Consider the following 15,218-nt stretch of genomic DNA (forward strand, 5'->3'; position numbering starts at 1 on the left):
GAAACGATGTACAAATGCGCTTTACACAATTGATGTGTGTATGGATTGGGATAACAGTTGTATGAGCCCCTAATAAAATGTTAAATAAAAAAAATAAATAAATAAAATAAAATAAAAAACAGAAAAAAAAAAGCTAAAAAAAAAGATGGAAAAAAAATTGAACATATTTAAAGCATAGCGATTCATCACAAAAACAACATGTAATTATGTATTGTGAAATATTTGTTTCTAATGACAAAAAAATGAAATATTTCCTTGAAAAAAAAAAAAGTTCGTGGACAAATGGAATAAAAAATAATGGATTTTACCCCAGAGATAATTAAAATATTGAGAATTAAAAAAAAAAACTTTAAGATCATGGCTGGGCTCCCCACGTTCCTGGCTCAGACTCCCCCACCCGCTCTTGCCCTGTTGAGTGCCTGCCACCCACAAACATCTGGAACATCGTTGCCTTCAAACATAGGTGCTCCTGGACAGGAGACTGTCGTAGGGTACGGCTCACCATTGGAGGTGCTCTTTTCCCGTCCCCTTTCTGCTCGGTCTTTTACTTCGAACGGGACTTGGTGAGCAAGTGTGGCTAAGCCTCCCTGTGAATTCCCACGGTGGTTTTTTTGAAGTCTCCTCCTTCCTCATCTGTCTGACCCTGCAGACTAGCGTGTCCGCTCCTCTCGGATGTTTCCCTAGCTAAGCCCGTGCCTCCCTAACAGCAGAAGAGGGCAGCTTATCCCCTGAGGGGCCAGCATAGATCCCAAAACCAGATCTCTGGAGGACACAGTTGTCTACGCTTTCAAAGTGTGTGTGTATGTGTGTGTGTGTGTGTGTGTGTGTGTGATCATGTATTTACCCTTTTTTTTTCATGGTTACCCATTGCCCTTGTGTTGAGGCCGATCGTGGCAACCCCGTGGGTGCCAGGGGAGAAGTGAACCCCATAGTAGAAGTTTTCAGTGACCAATTTTGGGGGGAATCTGACCACCAGGTCTTTCTTCTGAGGTGCCTCTTCGTGAACTCCACCCTTTGGTTGAGCACATTAACCGTTTGCACCCCTTAGAGACGGGCCAACCTCATCCCCTCCCCTCGATCATTGCTTAAAAGTGGCCCCTAAGAAGACAGGTCCTCTTTATCCCGTGACTCAGCGTCTCAGAGGGTCTGAGAAACAAGGTGGTCTCGATGCTGATGCCCCCCTTGCCCTTCTCTGGAGCCCTTTTCTGGCTTGAGGTGCAGAAACTGGGGGTCTTAGGGAGGTGGCTATGGAAACAGCTGTTTCACCACTTCCCCAGGAGCACCCCTGGTGCTTAGCTTAGCGCGCACCGGCCCGCTGTGGGTTCGGACGTCTGTAGTTCTGGCGGCGGCATTAACAGTCCCGTCTCCTCCACAGACCGTGACACCTCGCTGAGTGTGAGCATCCCCGAACCGTCCCCTCTGCGAGTCCTCCTCGGGAGCTCGCTGACCATCCCCTGCTACTTCATCGACCCCACGCACCCCGTGACCACCGCGCCCTCCACTGCCCCCCTTGCCCCGAGAATCAAGTGGAGCCGCGTTTCCAAGGAGAAGGAGGTGGTCCTCCTGGTGGCCACCGAGGGCCACGTGCAGGTCAACAGTGCCTACCGGGACAAGGTCTCGCTGCCCAACTACCCAGCCATCCCCAGTGATGCCACCCTGGAGATTCAGAACCTACACACCAATGACTCCGGCGTCTACCGCTGCGAGGTGATTCATGGCATCGCGGACAGCCAGGCCACCCTGGAGCTGGTGGTGAAAGGTGAGAGCCGCCCCTGGGATGCCAGGGTGCCACCCGCAAGGAGACCCAGAGAGGTGACCTCCAATGGGTGGGTCTATCAAGTCCCTGCTCCTCCACCCCCCCACCCCCTCACCCCCCACTCCCGTGTGGACCTCTGTCCTTTGACTTAACCTCAGTCACTTCCTCTGTCAAATGGAGCCGATGAGATGACTCCCTGACATGTATGCTGGACACGAAAGAGAACTAACTACTTCGTGGCCACAGACACATGGCCAGTGACTATTGGCGTGTCACCCCTTCCTGGGATTGGGTGAATCCTATGGCCATGCTCACCTCACGACAGGCCCGCCGAGGGTAAGTGACTTCCCTGAAGTCACCCAGGAAGTGAATCAGAAAGGTTTCTGACCCTGCACTCGGTGTCCTTCCCTCCTCCACCTCTGTCCCTTCATTCCCAGAAGCCAAGAGAGGGCTGGAGACCGCTGTCTCTCTGCCCCAAGGAGAATGGGTGGCCCCTGCTTGGCTCCCAGGGCTGGCCCGAAGGTCTCTGAGGGTATTCTAGCAATGGCCGAGAGATCACACCAATGTGCAGAGAAGACGTGGCAGCTCAAGCCCAGCCAGCTGCTCACGGTCACTCTTGGCACTTACTCTCTTCCTGGGAGGGCCTCGATGACCGGATGCTGCTTGACCAGCTCTCCTGCCCACACCTGTCTTGCAGGCATTGTGTTCCACTACAGAGCCATCTCCTCGCGCTACACCCTGGACTTTGACCGCGCACAGCGGGCCTGCCTGCAGAACAGCGCCATCATCGCCACTCCTGAGCAGCTGCAGGCTGCCTATGAGGATGGCTTCCACCAGTGCGATGCTGGCTGGTTGGCCGACCAGACCGTGAGGTGAGCTCCCCGCCAACCAGCTGAGTGGGCATGCGGGCCAGGCCACTGGGGTGCAGAGGCTACCTCAGATTGGTGTGGGATGGAGCGGGCTAGTACCGGGTGACACTGAATCCAGTCTTGGCCAACAAACTCAAGATCAGGACCCACTGATCCCTCTCAAATTCTTGTCATTCTATCTTGCTAACAATGCCACCTTAAAAAAAAGTGGTCACCTATTCCACAACTCTGACTCGTAGTGACCCCATGTGCGTCAGAGTACATCTGTGCTCCATAGGGTCCTCAGTGACTGATTCATCAGAAGGGATCACCAGGTCTTGCCTCAAATTGCCTCTGGGTGGATCTGAACCGACAACTGTTTGGTTAGCATCAAAACATTTTCTCCTTGCAGTTTACCCGTTCTTACCATTCTTCCCCGTTGCCACCGTGTCCTCTCTCACCGGTTCCTTGTTTTGTCTTAAAAAAACAACAACACCCTGAAGTGCTTTTTATGTGTTCTTTATAAGCCACCTCATATTCCTCTGTGCCTTCTCTTTTTTTACGAAACAAGGCAACTCAACCAAAACCCAAACGCACTGCCACCAAATGGATGCTGGCTACATACCTACATCCAGCCCCTTTGCACATTTCCCCGAGTGCAAGCAGCTGAGAGCCGGGCTTGCACAGCAGACAGAGAGCCCTGCCCTCGAAGCATCTCAATCTGTTATGAATAAACGGTGAAAACAGGATGAGATGATGAATTGAAGGTGGACCGTAGCTCTAAATATGAGTAAGAACCACAAAGCCTCCACAAGAAAATCAAGGGCAATAGCTTTGCAAAGATGTCTTTGGACATAAAAACCATTCATCACAAGGGAACAGATTGAGAGCTTCAGTTGTTGCAAGCGCCTGGTTTGCAGACGGCTGTGGATGACCGTGGAAGGGTCCACACATGGATTAAGTCTCCAGCGAGTTGCGTCTGACCCAGTCCAGGGCTCTGAAGAGTCTTGCTATCAGACAGAGAGCCTTGCGAGGCTGATTATGGCAGATGTGGTTAGAGCACAATGTCATTCAGTGAAAATCCTTTGATCTCCCTTTTGACCCATTTTAAAGTTGTTTGTTTTCAATATTCTCTACTTTCTTTTGGATGGAGGTTTTCGTTGTTTTGTCTAGTCGTTGTTGTTGGGCTTTTGTTTGTTTGCTTCCTGTTTGTGTCTTGTGGGATTGTCTATATGTGAAAATGCAGGCTAGGTAGATTAACTGGAGTAGCCATTGCCTAGAGCATGGTGGGGAAGCACTTGGGGTGGGGGTAGAGGCAAGGGAAGGGGGGAGGGGCAACTAACAACAATGAATGTGAGAAGAAAATGCTCTGAAACTGATTGTGATGTGTGTGCACAAAAAATACGATTGAATGATTCGACTGTGTGATATGTAAAGTACATGCCAATAGAACAATTTTTTTTAAGCTCATCACATACAGCAAGATGAGATGGCAGGTTGGCACAGTGCTGGACCCCAACCCTTGGAAGCTGTGTGACCTTAGATGGAGTATCAGACTTCTCTGGGCACCACTTTCCTCATTTGGGAGACTCAGAGGATGGAGCTAACTACAGTCCAAGGGCCAAACGCAACCCAGCGCTGTTTTTGTGAATGAGCTTCCTTGCAATGTAGCCATGCTGGTCTTTTACATATAAATTGTCCAGGGGTGCTGTCACATTACAATGGCAGAATTGAAAATAGCATCAGAGACTGCAGCCTGAAACATTTGCTATCTGGCCTTTAACAGAAAGACATTACAGGGCTGACTTCTGATAGGGCAGTGGTGGTCGTAGCAAGAGCTATTCAGACAAGGAGGCTGTGCTTATTAATAACTGTGAAAACAGATGGTCTGCAGAGCCAAGACTTAAAAATAATCACCAAACCCATTGCCGTCGAGTCTATGCTGACTCATAGCAACCCTATAGGACAGGTGGAACTGCCCCTGTGGGGTTTCTGAGACGGTAACTGTTTTCAGGAGGAGAAAGCCCGTCTTTCTCCCGAGGAGCAGCTGGTGGTTTTGAACTGCTGACCTTTGAACACGTCACCCTTACCAGGGCTCCCACAGATGCAGGACAGGCAGGGTTAGCCCCGTGACTCGGTCACCGTGCCTTCCTATGAGTGGGGGCATAAAGTCCAGTCCCCATGGCGCCCCTCCCTTCCCTGTGTGTCACACCTCCCTGTGCAGGTACCCCATCCACCTGCCCCGGGAAGGCTGCTACGGAGACAAGGACGAGTTCCCTGGGGTGAGGACCTACGGCATCCGGGACACCAATGAGACCTACGATGTGTACTGCTTTGCCGAGGAGATGGAGGGTGAGGGCACTGGGCACCCAGCCGACAGCCACCCTTCAGCTGTGCCCAGGGGAAGGGTGGGGACTGAGGGGTTCTTGCCCACTCTGCCTGCCCAGGGCCTTTAAACCGCTGCCTAGATGTCACACCTAGGACCCCAAGGCAGGGTGGGGGTCTCTCCCTTGAACAGCCCCTCCCAGCCAGGACCCCCTCCATGTCCTATGTCCACTGTGCCTCATCACCTTGCAGGCCACCCCTGGGTAGGTTCCACCCCTCCCTGCCCCAGGCCGAGTCCTGGAGGCATTTTCTTCAGTGAAGCTATTAATTTGGGTCACAGTCTGAGCTTCCCAGGGTACCCAAGCTCAGAAATGACACCCCACCCCTCATCTCCCTTTCCACATTGCCCATCCTCCACCTCAGACCCCTCCCTGGCATGACCTCGTCCGGAGAGGAAGCTTACAGGCCTTGCCCAGTGGCCTTGTGGACTCTCCGGGCCTGGAGCGGCCCCTGCCACCTGGGTCGGAAACCATGCTCTGGGGGGCCAGAGCCTGACGCCTGCGTTACTGTCAGAGTTTGTATGTTTTAAACAGACCTGCTCCTGCGGGCCACACTGAGCTCACAGGAAAGAGCCAGTAGTGGCTGAACGTTTCCGAGCAAACCTTGGAACAGGGGAGTTTCCCTCAGACTGACTCCACCCTTGCCCCAGGGGAGAGAGGGAGAGAGAGAGAGAGAGAGAGAGAGAGAGAGAGAGAGAGAACAAACCACTGCCAGTTTTACATGTGTTCATTTCCTGCGACCATCGCCACTGTGGTCTCTGGACGTCGCAGTCGCCCTTAGCAGACGCTGTGGCTCCCGGGCGATGGGAGCCCGCCCCTCCACCTCTGCTCCTTCCCACCGTGGGAGCCCCTGGCCACCTTGGCGCTCTGCATTTGTTCATTCTACCTCAGGGCGGGCAGTGTTCCGTTCCAGTGTGTGTGCAGGGTCGCCAGGCGTGGGACTGACCCAGCAGCACCTACAACAGGAACGAGGGAAGGGACCTGAGGACCTATTTTGAAAGAGAGAAAGTTGGAGCGGCATCGGCTTGGACGCCTGTGTCACAGTAAACTGTGCTCCTCCGTGAGGGTTTCAGCAATGGGCTTCCCCCGAAGTAACTTCCCAGGCCTCTCTTCTGAGGTGCCCCTAAGAAACCTTGGACCTCCGACCTTCTGGCTAGCAGACTAGCACGGTCATTGCCTCCCAAGAGCGGGTGGCAGGCTCCTGGATCTCCCTGGGGAAGCAGGGGGGAGGGGAGGGTGGGGTCCTCACTCGGCTGCTGTGTTCCTCACAGGTGAGGTGTTCTACGCCACATCGCCCGAGAAGTTCACCTTCCAGGAAGCAGCCAATGAGTGCCGGCGCCTGGGTGCCCGGCTGGCCACCACAGGCCAGCTCTATCTGGCCTGGCAGGGCGGCATGGACATGTGCAGCGCCGGCTGGCTGGCCGACCGTAGCGTGCGCTATCCCATCTCTAAGGCCCGGCCCAACTGCGGGGGCAACCTGCTGGGTGTGAGGACAGTCTACCTACACGCCAATCAGACGGGCTACCCAGACCCCTCATCTCGCTACGATGCCATCTGCTACACAGGTGTGGCTGGGGCTGGAGGAGGGAGGGGTCCCCAAGGAAGAGAAGAACTTGGAAAGGGGAGGGGTGGTTCTCATTCCTCCCAGGCACCACTGGGTGCCTGAGTGGTCTGCTTTGGTAGTAGTTACCCAGTCGCCTGTAAGTCAATCCTAACTCGTGCTGACAGCCTGGGTGTCAGAAGTGGGTCCCCTGGGGTTTCAGGTGGGGGGTGGGGGTGGATTCACGATGCAGACTGCCAGACCTTTCTTCCAAGGCCCCTCTGGATGGGCTCAACCTGCCCCTTTCCGTTGAAGCCGTTAACCCCATGCCCCCGTGGGGACCTCATGCTTCTTATATGTCCCCTCCTCTCATTTTCACTGGCCCCTAGCAGGGGACAGGGCAGAGAGACTGCACATTTCAGGGACCCTGGCCCTGTCTCCTCTCTTGAGAGCCAAGTTAGAAACAGGAGCTTTACGCAAGAGTCGCCTGCAGGTGAACCCCAGCTCTGTCATGGCTGCTATGTGGCCCCAGGCAGCCCAGGGCTTTCCTCCTGGCTAACGGGAAGACGGCATGAGACCACGTTCCCACCGGAGGACACTCTTCTGCCCTTTAAAATGGTATCCATGGAAAAGAAAAGCTAACCGTGTTCCTGAAAAGAGAGAGGAAAGTCGTGATTGGGACTTAACATTTACTCTTAAAAAACAAAAAACAAAACCCAAAACCTTTTGAGTGAGTGTTTTAACTTGTGTTTAGAAAGAGGTGAGTTATCATCACAATTTGGTGTTAATCCTTGAGGGAGAGAGAAGCCGTGGACGTGAGGTTGTCCACATGTTTACAGGATTGGTGCTCCATGACATATTTCCTTCCACGTCTCACCTCCACAGCCTGGTGTTAGAGACGCTTAGGGCACTGCCCTCCATGCCGACTCACAGCGACCCCACAGGACAGGGTGGAACTGCCCCTGTGGGTTTCTGAGACTGACCCTTGAAGGGCGCAGAGAGCCTCCCCTTTCTCCTGCAGAGCTCCCGGCGACTTCAAACTGCTGACCGTCTCGATCGAAGCCCAGTAGGCAACCACTGTGCCACCAGCGCCCCTGTTGCAAAAATAACGAGGGTTTTATAGATTTCCTCCATAGCCTTTCTTAACTTTCTGATATTCCTTCCTTTCCTCCTTCGACACATGTTGACTGATGGCTTATTATGTGCCAGACCAGTGTGATGCTTTAGAAATCGAAGATCCCTGCCCACAAAGAGTGTTCAATCTACTAGATTAAGAACCTAAACCAAACCAAAAAAACCCGCATCGTCACCGAGTGGGTTCCGACGCATAGTGACCTCTCCAGGGTTTCTGAGGCTGTAAATCTGTACAAAAGCAGATGGCCTCATGCTCTCTCAGAGCAGTTGGTGGGTCTGAACTCCCGGTTCAGACGGTTGGGCTTGTGGTTATAAGCCCAACAGCTAACCCACAGGACCACCAGCACTCCTTCTTCGGGTGAGACAAACAAGAAATAACAAACACAGTAAGTTCATAAATTACATCTCTCACTGCCATCAAGCCACTGCTGGCTGGCTGGCTCAGGGGCCTGCTGTGGGTTTCCAAGACAGTCACTGTTTATGGGAGTAGAAAGCCCCATCTTTCTCCCACGTAGTTGCTGGGGGTTTCAAACTGCCCACCATGCAGATCACAGGCCAGCACAGAGCCACTACACCACCAGGGCTCCTATCAATTACACAGTGTGCCAGAACTGACAAAGTACTATGGGATAAGGAAAGAGTCTAGCAACATGTGGGAAGGAGGCCAGGGCCTGGTGATGTGGCACGTTAAACAGGTGTAAAGGTAGGTTTTCTGGAGAAAGTGGTTTTGACTACTGTCGAGCGGGAAAGTGAATTTCCCATCTCCTGATTAATAAGTAAGGAGCCTCGATGGCACAGTGGGTTGAGTGTTGGGCTGCTTGAGTGGTGGGGATTTGAACCACCGGCTGTACCTCAGAAGAAGGAAGAGGCTGGCTGCCCCCATAAAGATCTGCAGTCCTGGCAGCCCTGTGAGTCCGCCAGGACCCTGAGTCAGCATCGACTCGGCAGCACTGGGTTTGATTTTGGGGTGACCAGTGTTTGCAAATACTTGGTGGGTCCCTTTTATAATTTATTTTATTTCATGGTGGCTGTTTTTTATTGTTGAGCAATGTCTAGCTGATCCAACATTTGCTGACACAGCATGAGTCACTCAGACAATTCCGTGAAGCCATTACACTCATGCCCACCCACCGTCACTCTTTGGGAAATAGCGTCAGGCTCGTGGGCGCTCCCCTTTGCACTGGCAGGCTGATCTGCCGTGGCCCCACCTGTCCATGGTTGTGATGCAGGCGGTGCACCGCCATCACCTTCATCGGTTGCAGGAGTTCCTGCATCTTCTGTGTGATTTTTCTGTTGCCTTCTGTCTGGTTTGTGTTGCCCTGTTGGGTAGTTACTATTGCAGATGGTCAGTCAGGTGGGTGAGGGGGGACTAATTAAGCAGGAGGAGATGCTGGTGGGAGAAATGATTTTTTTAAGCAGCCAGCTGATTGGCTGTGGCTAAGAGCACTTTGAATAGTGAGGAGCCTGCAGTGAGCGGAGTCAGGGGCCTGGTACATAGTAGGTGCTTTTCTTCCATGTGGGAAAGAAGGAGGAGCCGATGCCCCTGAGCCAGGCTGAGGCTGAGACCCTGGAATGTCTTTGTCCCTGCCCCAGGTGAAGACTTTATGGACATCCCAGACAACTTCTTCGGGGAGGTGGGCGAGGAGGACATCACCATCCAGACGGTGACCTGGCCTGATATGGAGCTGCCCTTACCCCAGAACGTCACTGAGGGGGAAGCCCGGGGCAACGTGATCCTCACAGCGAGGCCCATCTTCGATGGCTCACCCACTTTCCCACCACCCGAGGAGCCCTTCACCGAGCCCAGCAAGGATCTGGCCGCACAGGTGACCATCGATCCAGGTGCACCCAAGACCCCTGGACAACAACTCCTGCCAGGGGGTAAGTGCCCACCTTCAGGTGGGGCTCACACAGTGTCACGAAGATGTCCTGGCTGGCCCTTCCACTTTTCCCGGGGCCTGGCCCAGCCTCTGTCCTCTCAGCTTTGGCCCTCCTCATCTGTAAAATGGGATGGGGGAGACCAGACCAGGCATGTCCAAAACTCTTTTTTTTTTAATCAGTATTTTATAGTGTGGTGAAAGTAGACATTGTAACTTAGGGTCCCATTTGGCAATGTCTTCTGTTCAAATTTACCAGTGACAGAGCACTCTTGCTCATTGGCTGGTGCTGGCTCTGCCTCCGGGGCTCCGGCTTCCCTGCTCCTGGGCACGGCCGGTCCTCACTCAGAGATGGTTTCTCCAGAGAGCACCGTCCTCCTGGTGACGTCCGGTGCTCCGTGTGTCACTCCATCGGTTCACGAAGGGATGGTCGCCGAGGAGAGCTTCAACTCAAAGTTCCAAAAGCTAGCTTAGAGCGATGGCTTCCCATAGTCCTCTGGTTTCAGCTGGTCCTGTTAGGTTTGGCTTTTTAAAGAATTTTAGCTTTGTTCTATGTCACCACCACCACCACCACCCCACCCCACCCACCCACACACACACCCCACCTCCAGAGAAGAGAAGCACATGAAAAGCACTGCTTAGGGTGATATCTGACACCTCTCCCATCTCTGGCCTTTCACAGCAGGCCTGGACAACCTGTTAGGCCAAATCCAGCCCAGCACCTGTCTTCCTACAGTCCCCAAGCACAGAATGTTTTTTCCCATTTTTTAAATAGTCGAAGAACATTCCAAAGGAGACAACATTCCCATGACACCTAAAAGTTTTGTGAAATTCACATTTCAGTGTCTGTAATAAGGTCTCCCAGGCACACAGCCACCCCCGTGGGCTGCGTGTTATCTACCTCTGGCTGAGTGCTGCGGTGGCAGGGCTGGGGCCTTCTCACACAGCCAGGGAGGCCACAGCACCGGACGTCTTTACAACCTGGCCCTTTCCAGAAAAGGCTTACTCACCCCTGTTTGAGGGAGATGGCGGACCAGGTCTAGAGAAATTCATGTGCCCTATAGAGCTCAGCGACTCCCCAAACTCAAGACCTCGGAGGGAGAACTTTGTGGGGTGGCCATGATGAAGGCTTTGGTGATGTCCCTTCCCAGGGGAGGGGAAGATGAGCATGGCCCCGCCCTCACCCCCATGATGCTACCAAGTGAACTGCCTGGATCCAACCCAAGGTTGTGGAGGAGGGGCTCTTGAGAAGTCTGGGGCAACACCATTGGGGTCCCGAGGCTGCAGTGAGCCCCTCTGGCTACCGTATGAGGATGGTCAGATGCACATCAGACGTGGTGCAGGGACAAGTGCACAGGGTAGACTTGGTTCAGTGAGGATCAGTAGCACTGAGCTGCCTCCCAGGGAGGGGCCAAGAGCAACCGCGAGTCCAGATGAGGAGGCTCTCGGACAAGAGCACCTGTCTGTTGGTGGTCATCCCTTTGAGATTGAGGCCCACCCCCACTGCACACCCACAAAAACATCTGCAGCCACACTTGGGAGGGCTACCCACTCCTGTTGCCCTGGACTGGGGGCCCGGTGGGAGAATTACCAGTGATCCTTGGATTTCTCCCTTATCCTTCTTCGTGTTTTCCAGCTGGTCTGTAATGACCATTTATCCATTTCACCAGGAGGACAGGCACCCTTTTCTTTTAGAGAATAAGTGGGCAATGAGCATCCAGTGTGCTAAACCCAGAAAGGGAGAACCGGACCCCAGGGTCTCAGGAGCTTCCCTACGGAACTCAATGTCAGGAGCAGAGAGAGAGAAACAGCTGAGGTGGCAGGAGAGTCAGGGGGAGGGAAGGTCATTCCTCAAAGAGCCAGCACCACCTGTCCCAAGGGGCCATGAGGACTGGACACCACGAGCAGCAGTTCCGAGGGTGCCACTCTGTGCCCCAACAGACCTCTCTCCTGTGCCCCCTGCAGGGGTCGTGTTCCATTACCGCCCAGGCTCCACTCGCTACACGCTGACCTATGAGGAGGCGCGGCAGGCCTGCCTGCGCACGGGCGCAGTCATGGCCTCCCCGGAGCAGCTCCAGGCAGCCTACGAGGCAGGCTACGAGCAGTGTGATGCTGGCTGGCTACAAGACCAGACTGTCAGGTGAAGGATGTGCCCCTGAACCTCCCCGGCCCGGCCCCAGGGAGGTGGCCACACAGTGCCCAGCACAGAAATCAGGCCCAGTAGATGGTGGGTTAAGCAGTGCACTAGTGCCTCTATGGCCATGTCCTTAATCTCTCTCCAGATTAGTCACAGTCCAAGAAGGCCAGCGGGGGAGCCCCCACCACTGGGTCAGAGGTTCAGGACACAGAGTAAAGCTGCCCAGACTGAGACTGTAACTCTCCATGGGAGTAGAAAGCCGCATCTTTCTCTCAAGTGGCTGCTGGGTTTGACCCTCCAACCTTGCTGTTAGTGGCCCACTGCTTAACCTGTGGTGCCACTGGGGTTCTTTGCATTAGGCTAAGTCCTTGGGAATCTTCCCCTAAGAGATAGAGAGGAGGAATGCCTGCTCCGGAGACCCCTCCCACAGCCCTCAGTGCTGGGGGCCCTCCCAGGGGCCACCAGGCCCTTCCACAGAGGGCACCAGGGACTTTGCATGAATTACATGAGGGCCACTTCCCGGTTTGAGTGCCATCTGACAGTCCAAGTCACACCCTGCCAAGTGTTCCCTGGGCCCCTAGGGCAGGCTCTCATCCACCCCATGCACCCTCCTTTGCAGATACCCCATTGTGAGTCCACGGGCCGCGTGTGGGGGCGGCACGGACAGCCGGCCGGGTGTCAGGAACTACGGTGTCCGCCCGTCATCAGAAACCTACGACGTCTACTGCTACGTGGACAGGCTTGAGGGTACGGGCTGGGAGCTAAAGGGTAACCCCAAAGGGGAGCAGCGAGTCCTCCCCCACCCCAGATTTCTAGGGCCCATTTAGACAATTAAGTCCACCCCCTCCCCACTGGTCAATTCAAGCCCCTTCTCTCTAGGCTAGCAATCTCCCCAGCAATGTGGGTGAATCACTCCCCTTGTGAATGCTCAATGAACACTGCACACACACACACGCCACTGCCCAGTTCCAATGCCCGTGAGTAAATCAGACTCTGAGAAATCTTTCCGTGCAAAAGCAACACACACACATACGCACGCTCTCTTGACCTTCTGTTTTAGTGTGCTTCCTTCATCTCCATTCAAATCCTCCAAATGAAGATGCCACACAATCCAGTTTGGGGGTGCTGCTGTGGTGGGGCATCTCCACTGCTGCCAGCTCCTGGAGTGAGCGCCCTGGGCAGGACTCGTAACCTGCCCAGGGTTCAGTTCCCTACTCTGTAAAATGGGGCTGACCTGCACCCACATCAGAGGCTTCTGAGTTGTAAAGGAAGGGTGTAGGAAAGGCCCCTGGAACTGCCCTGCCTCCCCTGAGTTCTGCAGGCAGTGAGGGAGCGGGGCTGGGCCGTCTACAGTCCGTGCGGTGGCACCAGGATGTCAGGGGAGGGCGAGGTCATCAGTCCCTATGGGTCACTAGAGAGTCTACAAAGGAGAGGAATGACTGGGTGACTCTCCGTGGAGTGACCAACAGGTCCCCATTTGACTGGATCTCCCATATTTTTACCTGCAAAAACCCTAAAGCCCAGGAAACCCATACAAACCAGGACCTACCTCCCAGGGTCCCAGGAGAGTGAAGGGAGTGATGGGGCCCCACAGGTGGGGGTCAGGGTGAGCAGGCTTGCTGTGGCTAAGGGTGCCAAAGGTCCCCCCCGCCACCTGTGTCTGCCCCCAGGGGAGGTATTCTTTGCCACCCGCCTGGAGCAGTTCACCTTCCAGGAAGCACTGGAGTTCTGTGAATCCCACAATGCCACCCTGGCCTCCACGGGCCAGCTGTACGCTGCCTGGAGCCTCGGCTTGGACAAGTGCTACGCCGGCTGGCTGGCTGATGGCAGCCTCCGCTACCCAATCATCACCCCAAGGCCCGCCTGCGGGGGCAGTAAGCCCGGCGTGAGGACCGTCTACCTCCACAGCAACCAGACCGGCCTTCCGGACCCTCTGTCCCGGCACCACGCTTTCTGTTTCCGAGGTACGGACCTTTCCACTCCACCAAAAGGACCAAGCTCATGGCCAGCAAGTGGACCCGACAACTAGCGACCCGGCCCCTGGGGGTTCCCAGACAGGAATTCTGCGCACAGGAGTAGAAAGCCCCTCTTTCTCCCAAGGAGCAGCTAGTGGTTTCAAACTGCTGACTTTGCAGTTAGCAGCCCAACATGTAACCACTGCGCCACTAGGGCTCCCCTACCTCTTCTCTGGGTCCCCTGTACCCCAGAGACAATGCCCCTAGGCTCCCCACTCCTGGCCCTGACCAGTACCCCCTCCATCCGAAAGTCATATCAGGCTGAGTTCCCTGCCTGGGGGCTGGGGGCACACAGGAGGTGGGGGCAGAAGGGCAGAGGGGGACCTAGCAGGGAGAGTGGAGAGAGGTAAAGGAAGGGGCAGGGCAGTAGAGACACTGGGCACAGCTGGGACTGTACTCCCAGAGCAGGCAGGGGCTTCTGGGCCACCTGCTGTGTGCAACATCCTAGGAATCTATAATGACTTGAAAAATAACATGTTAAAAACAATGAAATAGAACCCACATGTCTCCCAGATGCCCAGGTTTCCAGGGTCATGCAGTAAGACCCAAATTAGAGACAGATGGGCCCTCCGCCACAAGCCTGAGGATTGCCGGTTCCTGAGCTGCTGTGTGCCTCAGCTTCCCCATCTGTCCTGTGGGATCATAGTACCTATTCCTCGGTTGTTGTGAAATGAAACGATTTACTATACACAGAGCCCTTGACCTCTTTAAGAGACCTCAGACAGGCCTCAGACCCCCAAGAAGAAGGCCGCTGGAGGGGTGTGTGCGCCTGCGTGACTGTGTGTGCATGAGTGTGAGTGTGCATGTGCATGCTTTGTCCAGTTGCCACAAATCGTATTCTTGACGAAGGTCAGAGGCCCTCGTGTGCTCTGGGCCACCCGGAGTTTCTTTCTAGAAGGGGCCGGCCTCCGAGGTTGCTGAGCAATGGCGCCTCACACTCGTGTCTCCCATAGGTGCCCCCGTGGTGCCCGCTGCAGGACAGGAGGAGGGCAGCACACCCACAGCACCCTCCGGCCTGGAGGACTGGGTCGTGACTCAGCGGGTGCCCGGCGTGGCTGTGGTCCCCTTAGGGGAAGAAGCGACCACAGTCCCAAGCTTCACGGTGGAGCCAGAAAACCAGACGGAATGGGAACCTGCCTACTCCCCAGCCTACGCTTCCTCCCTGCCAGGTACGTGCGGCCAGCGGCCATCTGTGGGCTGCCCAGCTGTTCCCCTGGGCCCGTGCTGCTCCTGCCCCGGCCCCTGCGTGTCCTGCTGCAAGAGCAATGGTGGCCCCTCCCTTAAAAGAAAGCCTGGCCCCTGCCCGGCCGCCGGCCCGCCCTCCTCCTCTCTCCTGTCCCTGCTGGCACATGTGGAAGGTCCCTAGAAAATGACGGACCAGATCTCTGAGCTCGGGAGAAAGGGTTAGCTTCTGTATGTAGACTTAAAACGGAAATGCATTAATCAACCTTTCCCTCTTCTTGCCCCCCCCCTTTCCTCCAGGGATCCCTCCTACGTGGGCTCCCACGGTCTCTGAAATAGAGGGGA

General features: G+C 54.9%; 1 protein-coding gene across 1 annotated transcript in view; it reads left to right on the top strand.

Annotated features, from left to right (window-relative positions):
• The window catches only part of ACAN (aggrecan), a 42,589-nt gene that overhangs the window by 5,354 nt on the left and 22,017 nt on the right, over positions 1-15,218 (top strand). The window contains exons 2-11 of the mRNA XM_045296474.1: positions 1,376-1,759; positions 2,454-2,628; positions 4,829-4,956; positions 6,260-6,553; positions 9,256-9,543; positions 11,505-11,679; positions 12,296-12,423; positions 13,347-13,640; positions 14,645-14,860; positions 15,174-15,186. Of these exons, the coding sequence (XP_045152409.1) occupies positions 1,376-1,759; positions 2,454-2,628; positions 4,829-4,956; positions 6,260-6,553; positions 9,256-9,543; positions 11,505-11,679; positions 12,296-12,423; positions 13,347-13,640; positions 14,645-14,860; positions 15,174-15,186 (2,095 nt within the window). The remainder of the gene's footprint in view (positions 1-1,375; positions 1,760-2,453; positions 2,629-4,828; positions 4,957-6,259; positions 6,554-9,255; positions 9,544-11,504; positions 11,680-12,295; positions 12,424-13,346; positions 13,641-14,644; positions 14,861-15,173; positions 15,187-15,218) is intronic.

Source organism: Echinops telfairi, unplaced genomic scaffold (genome assembly GCF_000313985.2).
Source record: "Echinops telfairi isolate 266 unplaced genomic scaffold, ASM31398v2 ScPeMD7_7409;HRSCAF=8447, whole genome shotgun sequence".
NCBI lineage: Eukaryota > Metazoa > Chordata > Mammalia > Afrosoricida > Tenrecidae > Echinops > Echinops telfairi.